Source organism: Bos indicus x Bos taurus, chromosome X (assembly GCF_003369695.1).
Source record: "Bos indicus x Bos taurus breed Angus x Brahman F1 hybrid chromosome X, Bos_hybrid_MaternalHap_v2.0, whole genome shotgun sequence".
Classification (NCBI taxonomy): domain Eukaryota; kingdom Metazoa; phylum Chordata; class Mammalia; order Artiodactyla; family Bovidae; genus Bos; species Bos indicus x Bos taurus.
This window is the reverse complement of record NC_040105.1, coordinates 24691536-24700620: the sequence shown is the minus strand read 5'-3', so window position 1 is coordinate 24700620 and position 9085 is coordinate 24691536. Positions and strand designations below refer to the sequence as shown.

At 46.9% G+C, this 9085-nt stretch overlaps 1 protein-coding gene across 1 annotated transcript; it reads right to left on the bottom strand.

The window, feature by feature from the left end:
• Positions 1–6282: 6282 nt before the first annotated feature.
• LOC113887981 (melanoma-associated antigen B17-like) lies at positions 6283–7209 on the bottom strand. Its single transcript, XM_027535358.1, has one exon. The coding sequence runs from the start codon at positions 7207–7209 to the stop codon at positions 6283–6285; it is 927 nt and encodes a 308-aa protein (XP_027391159.1).
• Between the last annotated feature and the right edge of the window lie 1876 nt (positions 7210–9085).

Sequence of the window (9085 nt, the reverse complement as noted above, 5' to 3'; positions counted from 1 at the left end):
CTCCTTGGAAGGAAAGTTATGACCAACCTAGATAGCATATTCAAAAGCAGAGACATTACTTTGCCAACAAAGCTTCATCTAGTCAAGGCTATGGTTTTTCCTGTGGTCATGTATGGATGTGAGAGTTGGACGGTGAAGAAGGCTGAGCACCCAAGAATTGATGCTTTTGAACTGTGGTGTTGGAGAAGACTCTTGAGAGTGCCTTGGACTGCAAGTAGATCCAACCAGTCCATTCTGAAGGAGATCAGCCCTGGGATTTCTTTGGAAGGAATGATACTAAAGCTGAAACTCCAGTACTTTGGCCACCTCATGCGAAGAGTTGACTCATTGGAAAAGACTCTGATGCTGGGAGGGATTGGGGGCAGGAGGAGAAGGGGACGACAGAGGATGAGATGGCTGGATGGCATCACTGACTTGATGGACGTGAGTCTCAGTGAACTCTGGGAGTTGGTGATGGACAGGGAGGCCTGGCATGCTACAATTCATGGGGTCACAAAGAGTCAGACAGGACTGAGCGACTGATCTGATCTGATCTGATCTGATGGGTCACAAATATTTGCCACTTAGTTTGAGTCACTCAGTATTGCCACAGCCAGTCCCTCCCATCAGGAAGCTTCTACAAGCCTCTTAACCTTATCCATCAAAAGGCAGACAGAATGAAAACCACAATCAGAAAACTAACCAAGCTGATCACATGGATCACAGCCTTGTCTAACTCAATGAAGCCGTGTAGGGGCATCCAAGACAGACAGGTCATGGTGGAGAGTTCTGACAAAACATGGTCTACTGGAGAAGGGAAAAGCCAAGCACTTCAGTATTCTTGCCTTGAGAATCCCATGAACAGTATGAAAAGACAAAAAGATATGACACTGAAAGAGGAACACCCCAGGTCAGTAGGTGCCCAATATGCTACTGGAGAAGAGTGGAGAAATAATTCCAGAAACAATGAAGAGACAGAGCCAAAGTGAAAGCAACACCCAGTGGTGGATGTGACTGGTGATGAAAGTAAACTCTGATGCTGTAAAGAACAGTATTGCATAGGAACCTGGAATGTTAGGTCCATGAATCAAAGTAAGTTGGAAGTGGTCAAACAGGAGATGGCAAGAGTGAACATGAACATTTTAGTAATCAGTGAACTAAAATGGATGGGAATGAGCAAATTTAATTCACATGACCATTATATTTACTATTGTGAGAAAGAATCTTAAAAAAGAAATGGAATAGCCTCATAGTCAACAAAAGAGTCCGAAATGCATTACTTGGGTGCAATCTCAAAAAGAACAATATGATCTCTGTTTATTTCCAAGGCAAACCATTCAATACAACAGTAATCCAAGTCTATGCACCAACCATTAATGCCAAAGAAACTGAAGTTGAACAGTTCTATGATGACCTACGAGACCATCTAGAACTAAAACCAAGAAAATATGTCCTTTTCATCATAGAGGCTTGGAATGCGAAAGTAGGAAGTCAAGTGATACCTGGAGTAAGAGCAAGTTTGTCCTTGAACTCCAAATTGAAGCAGGGCAAAGGCTAACAGTTTTGCTGAGAGAACGCACTGGTCATAGCCAACACCCTTTTCCAACAACACAAGAGAAGACTCTACACATGGACATCACCAGATGGTCAATAACAAAATCAGATTGATTATATTCTTTGCAGTCAAAGGTGAAAAATCTCTACTTCATAAGCAAAAACAAGACCAGGAGCTGACTGTGGCTCAGGTGATGGACTCCTTTTTGTAAAATTCAGGCTCAATTTGAAGAAAGTAGGGAAAAGCAGAAGGCCATTCAGGTATGACCTAAATGAAATCCCATATGATTATACAGTGGAGGTGACAAATAGATTCAAGGGATTAGATCTGGAAGACAGAGTGACTGAAGAACTATGGACGGAGGTTTGTAGCATTGTACAGGAGGCGGTGATCAAAACCATCCCCATGAAAAAGAAATTCAGAAAGGCAAAATGATTGTCTGAGGAGTCCTTACAAATAGCTGAGAAAAGGAGAGAAGCAAAGGCAAAGGAGCAAAGGAAAGATATATCCATCTGAATGCAGAGTTTCAAAGAATAGCAAGGAGAGATAAGAAAGCCTTCCTAAGTGATCAGTGCAAAGAAACAGGGGAAATCAATAGAATGGGAAAGACTAGATTCTCTTCAAGAAAATTAGAGATACCAAGGGAACATTTCATGCAACAATGGGCACAAGAAGGACAGAAATGGTGTGGACCTAACAGAAGCAGAAGCTCTGTAGAAGAGGTGGCATGAATACACAAAAGAACTATACTAAAAAGATCATAATGATCCAATAACCATGACGGAGTGATCATTCACCTAGAGACAGACATCCTGAAATGTGACGTCAAGTGGGCCTTAGAAAGCATCACTACAAACAAAGCTACTGGAGGTGATGGAATTCCAGGTGAGCTTCTGCAAATCTTGAAAGATGGTGCTTTAAAGTGCTATACTTAATATGCCAGTAAATTTGGAAAAATCAGCAGTGGCCATAGGACTGGAAAAGGTCAGCTGTCATTCCAATCCCACAGAAAGGCAATGCCAAAGAATGTTCAAACTACTGCACAATTGCACTCATCTCACATGCTAGCAAAGTACTGCTCAAAATTCTCCATGCTAGGCTTCAATAGTACATGAATCAAGAACTTCCAGATGTCCAAGCTGGATTTAGAAAAGGCAAAGGAAACAGAGATCAAATTGCCAACATCTATTGGATCATAGAAAAAGCAAGAGAATTCCAGAAAAGCATCTACTTCTGCTTTATTGACTACCCTAAGGCCTTTGACTGTGTGGATCACAATAGAATGTGGAAAATTCCTAAGAGATGGGAATACCAGACCACCTAACCTGCCTCCTAAGAAATCTGCATACAGGTCAGGAAGCAACAGTTAGAACTGGATAGAACAATGGACTGATGACAAATTGGGAAAGGAGTACATCAGACTGTGTATTGTCACCCTGCTTATTTAACTTGTATGCAGTGTACATTATGTGAAATGCCAGACTGAATGAAGCACAAGTTAGATTCAAGATTGCTGGGAGAGATATCAATAACCTCAGATATGTAGATGGAATTACCCTTATGCCAGAAATAGAAAAGAAACTAAAAAGCCTCTTGATGAAAGTGAATAAAGAGAGTGAAAACCTGTCTCAAATCTCTGTCTAGAAAAGAAATTCTGTCTAGAAACTCAACATTCAAGAAACTAAGTTGCCTAACTTACCACATCTACCTGTGGTCTCTCAGGCCAGAAAGCTGTGACTGGAAATTGAGGCCTTCTGATGGCTGGCTGCACCTGTCCACAATCAGGCTCCTAGGAAGACCTGTATTTCCTCCCTCTCTTCACTATTACTGTCCTCTCTCCAGGTCTTCACACTGACTTCCCATCTCCTAACGAGACCTGTCCTCTCATGTGACAGCCTTAAATTCCGTGAGACGACCTCAGAGGATGTGACAGCTCCCAACCTGTGGTCACACATGGCTGACCCTAGGGGAGGGATGCTATAAAGGTGGTATAGTGTGAGTGATTCCTTTAGTCCTCATGATCCTCTACTTGACTCTTGGCATGACCTGGAATTCCTCCTGAGGTTGACCTCTGAGCCCCAGCACTTCACCTCCTGAGATGCTCTGAAAGGAAATGTGGGGGATGCATCATGCCTGTGTTCCCAAATGTGCCAGTGCGAGGTGTAGAGGGGCAGGGCTGTGTTCTAGGTGCAGTCCCTTTATTCTCATTTGGAGTCACTAGCTTCCACTCTGTACTGAAGTGAGGCTTCTCCCAGTAGACCAAGGCTCTCACCTCCCTGAGACCCCTCCAGCAGAAAGAGAAGCACTTCGGCCAGAAAGCTTTCTCCTGGGTCTCATAGGGCTGACATCAGGGGTGGGCCTCTACAGTCTCCCCTGTTCTGGGCTGAGTGGTCCTCTTGGTCCTCGTTCAGGGACCTCATCCTCACTCCTGATCAGACCCAGACTGCAGCCTCCACTCACCTGAGGCTGTGATCCTCAGAACAAAGCCATTACTTTCTTGGAAGTTCCGGATTGGAAGACAGGATGAGCCAGATGTGTGCAAAGCTACTGGGGCCTTCTGAGGAGGAGAATATTCTAAGGCTCCACTCTCTTCTGGAATCAGTGGTCCCCCAGTCTTAGATCAGGTTTCTTACCTTGACTTCCAGTAGCATATGGGAATCCACCCTCTCTAGTGGCTGAATCAGCAGGCCTGTGGCCAAGGCTTTCGCCTTCTTGAGACAACAGAAGGGGTGAGAGAGCTACTCCCTAGCTACCCTTGGCTGTTCCTCTGTGCCCTCCCCCTTGCTATGGGGGGGTCCATTCATCAGCACCCAGTGTCCTCACTGTAAATCCTAAGAAGGCCTCTTAGGATCTCCTACTTGGGCAGAATTGGAGCTGCTGCCACAAGTCCAAGGTGCTCAACTCCCTGAGAACCCCTCCACCCTTGCCCTGCAGGAAAGGAAGGCGCACCTCAGACAGACTGCTCTCCCCATGGCCACACAAGGCAAGAAGCAGGATATAGTTTGTGGGACCCCTAGTGTTCTAAAACCTTCCCCTTGATAACTATCAGAGGCTGGGAGTCTTCCATCCATTGACCTGAGGTCACAGCGCTTAAGCTAAGGCTTTATGTCCCTGAGAATCAGGAAGGATAAATGAGGGCATATTGATCTTTTCAGGGTATCTGACATTGCGTGTGTTTGTGACCACATTGTCCCTGAGTAGTTTTGTCTTCTTTCATACCATTCATTAACAGCATTTTTTTAATTTATTTGAAAACAGTTCTTTGGGACAGGGCCCCATGTATCCAATGAGACACATTTTTTGGAGTGTTTAGAGGAATAATGAATGAAAAAACATGATGTCTGGCTTAGGCTGGGAGAAGTGGCACATTGTGGGCTCTGCACAAATCCAGATTGGGGGACTAGTCCTAGGAAGGTCACTTCCTCAGTTTGTGAACTTGAGAAATTTGCAAGTAATCCATCCATGAATGGAGTCTGCTAAATCTGATCTTGCATGAATGCTGGAATGCATGTACTACATATAAAGCAGTGGCATACTGATTAAGAAGTATTGGTTTATAATAAGTGGAAGTTATGATTACTACGAAGCCTTCAAATACCACCTTCCCAATTGAGTTTATTTTTAATCCAGGAGAGAGCAGAGAATATGCAGTGAATTAGGACAAAAGAAACAAATATTCTTAAATGAGCTAAATAAGTCAAAGTATTTTTTATTTTTACTAAAAGAAAGTTTCAAGAAATAAGGTAAACCACAACTTAAAGACTTTTTAACTCTATTCTTTTCTCCATTTTCTTTTTGTTTCTCAATAGTTTCTGTGGTCTTCTTTCACATTAGCATGATATCACTCTTGCAGTGCTATGTTACCTACTTTCAGATCATAAAGACAACATAGATGGCTCCTGAATTTCTTTTATATCTATCAAAACTGTACCTTTAAAACTTTTAAAACAGCAATGAACCTAACAGCAGTATCATTACCAAATTAATACTCTGAGGAAAAACAACCTCTTACAAGTAAAAATATTTGGAAAAAAATGATATGTAGAAGTTACTCGTGTGAAACAGTAAGAGAAATGTGATCGAAATAAATGTGATCTAACCCCCACTACCATGCACTCTTTAGAAGCTTGACTACTCTTCAAGAAAAATTCTCCTCTAATGTCATGTTATCTTCTTTGCATTGTGAACAATATATTCAGTACTTTCAGTGCGTTTTACAAATACCCAAACTTTTAAAACATTAAAACAGCTGGAAAATATGATTTATATGATTCATACATTTGAATTCTGATGCACAATAAACCTTATCAAATGTAAGAATATTTGAAAGTACTAAACATCTCCTTCACCTCTTTACCTTTCTAATTTAAATCATCGTTCATTAGGTATTTCTCATATGGATACAAGAAAACACATATATATTTTGTTAAAACAGACTAGACCTAAACTGGCTTACCATTTAAAACTGTAAGAAGATATGGGTTTTGTTCACTCCACCCCAGTACTCTGCACTATTTAGGAGCTTGATTGCTCTCTTCCAACACAAAGGGAACAAAGTGCCCTGCCCCCCTCACTAGATGTGGGAGGAGCTGCAGGACTTGGCCCTGGAAGGGGCACTGGCCTCAGCCATGGCCACAACTCTCCGCCCTGCTCTCTCCACCTGATCTCTCAGAGCCTCATCATAGAGGTCTGGGAAGGAACTAGGGACCCTACCGTGGAACTTGGCTAGAACCTCCAGTACCTTCATCTTAACTGGTCTCAGCACAAGCTCTCGGGCCCCACAGGAACTCGTAGCGCGGAGGATCACTATTGGGCACCCGGCGGTAGTTCAGGTACTCCTTCTGCACCAGATTTTTGGTGATGAGCCTTCTAGGCTCCCCAAAGATCCAGTAACTCCTCCCAGCATAGATCCCCAACATACTGAGGAATTCCCAGATCTCATTCTCTGTGGCACAGTTACCATTCATGAAGATGACCCCCAGGAGCACCATGATGAGACGAGACTTGGAGGCCACCCCCCAATCACTTGGACAATTGTTTCCCCCGAGGTTGACCTTGCTGATGAGGGTGTAGATGTTCCCTCTACGGTCGACTTCCTTCATCTCCAGGCCAAAGACCAGCTCCATGTGCTCACGGGCTGTACTGAGGATCTCAGAGAAGTGCTGCCTGTACTTCCTGCTGACGATTTTCATCAGGGCATTCTGCGTGATGGGCTCCTTCTTGGTGTACTTCTCCAGCAGGAACTCCACCAGTATCCTGGCCTTCCTGGCCAGAGGATCTTTGTGAGTGCTCTGAGTGGCAGGGGCTTCCTGGGAGGCACCTGCACTTTCTTCCTTGGGGCCTTGGACACCTTCATCAGATGCTGCACATGAAGGCCCTGCATCAGGAGAGCTAGGGGCCATGGCTCCCTGAAGCTCCTGGTGATCGCCAGCAGGGGAGCTCGGGGGAGAACCCTGAGGGGCAGAAGAGGGGGAGGAGGGGCGCTCCTCCTTTGGGGCTGCAGCAGCACTGGCCTGGGCCTCCTGAGTGTCCCTCCTGGTCCTGGTGGCATTTCCCGGGGGCACGTGACTTGTTCTTGTGCCTCCGAGGCATGGTGACAGCAGGTCAGCGACCGCAAGTGGGAGTGCGGGCAGGAAAGCAGGCAAGGAGGGCACCTGGAGGACAGACAAGGACATGATGTGAGAACCTTCAGTGAGGAGAGTCCTGCCTGGGAGTTAGAAGTGGGGGGCAGCAGTGGGGGCTCGCAGGGAAGGCAGGTCCTCTCAGCTGACATTCTGAGTCAGGATGAAAATTGGTGCGAGACACCCCCATATCCAAGGCCCCCTCTCCCGCACCAAGTCTGTTCCCTCTCCTGTCTGAAATTGATGCTGCCACCTTCCCTGTCACCCCAGACGAGGAGAGGAGGGCGTATTCATCCCCCCACTGAAGGGTCCCAGGACCTTCCCTTCTGCTGTCTCGTGGCTGCCCTTCACAACCAGGCTCCAAGCTCCCCTCTCAGACCGCCGCCCCCCTTCCCAATGCTTGGCCCAGAGGAAGCGCTGACCACAGGGGAGGGTCCTGAGTCGCCCGTTTGTCAGGGAGCATGGTCCTCATCCTGACTCTTCCCGAACCCTGACATCCTCACTCTACTGACCAGCTGCAAGCCCCTCAAACCAAACTCCCCTCTTCTCCGAGTGTCCTGTGTCCCAGGTCGCAGTGAGAGAGCCCCTCAGCCTTTAGAGCTGCCCGGCGGCTGATCCGCAGCCAAATCGCAGTGAGTGGGGGTTACACATGGCTGCCGTTCTGCTGTATCGAGACCTTCAGTCTTCCCAAGCGTCCCCCCTTCACTCCACAGTGTTCGTGGCTCTTCCTCTACTGAGCGGACCTGGGGTCCAGCAGAGCCTGACCGAGGCATTCTTTCCCGAGACCCCCTAGGGGTTAGTGAATGGTCTTGGGGCCTAAGAGCTAGGCTGGATTCTCTGGTCTGAGTGCAGGGGTAGGGTGGCCAGACGCTGTGCGGCCCTCTCTTTTCAGAGGGAAAAGGGAATCGGGGTACAGAGACGTGTCCCTGTACTCGTAACTCACGTCACCTCCAATCTTGACACCCGATGACACTTGGGTCTGCTCCCTCTGGCCACAGTCAATGGCAGCTCTCAGAGATAGCGGCACTGTCAAGGATGGCGTCACTCCCCCAGCGTGCTTAGGAGGACGTCACTTCCTGTCATGCGCATCTGGGCTCCAGGAGGACAGCAGGGGCGGGACCTGGACAGGCGGGTTTCCAGGGGAGCTTCTCACAGGATTGGCACGTGGACTTTCCCTTGACTATTAAGGGGTCCTGGGACGTCCCTGTCCTGAACTGTCAGCTGGCTCACTCCATGCCTCTCACTTGTGTCAGCACTCCCAACAGGAAGAATTGGGGAGCCCAAGCCTAATAGCCTTCCTGGAGCCCATGAGACTAACACCGAAGGCTCTCTTGGGCTCTCTCTTCTATAGTAAGCAATGCTGTGTCGTTCTCCATGCCTTGCCTTAACCCCTGTAGATGCTGGGCTACGTACCATCTGCTGACCTGAGGCCAAGGCCTCATATCAAAGATGTGAACCGCCGAGTCTCCTGGTATGAAGTGCACATACGTCTCATCTCGCCGTTTCTACCCGAAGCTTCCTGGAAATGGCTGCTACAGGTAAGATGAGCTGAGAGGGAAGGATGGAGACTGTTTTCTGTGGTGTGGACCCCCTCACATCTCACTCAGAAACTTTATTCATATTGACTGCTGACAGGGCCTGGAAATCCTTCCCTTTCTGGTATAAGTCCACCCCTGTCCCCAACCATGCTCATACAATTCCAGAAGAGTAAGTGAAGGTCCTCCTTAGCCTGACAGTTCTCACTGTGGGTTCTCAGTCGACTGCAGGGTCATTGCTCAAAAGTTCTGAGATGGTGTTCTGTCATTTTGTACAATTACTGTGATACTAACTTTTCTCTTTTAGTCCCTGGGTGATAGTCTATTAAGGTGATCATTTAAAGGGCCAGTTCTCATCCACTAGCATTCCCTGGTGGCTCAGACAGTGAAGAATC

Bases quoted from the DNA above. Each gene is read 5' to 3' on its own strand.
- LOC113887981 (XM_027535358.1), bottom strand. From the start codon at position 7,209: ATGTCCTTGTCTGTCCTCCAGGTGCCCTCCTTGCCTGCTTTCCTGCCC.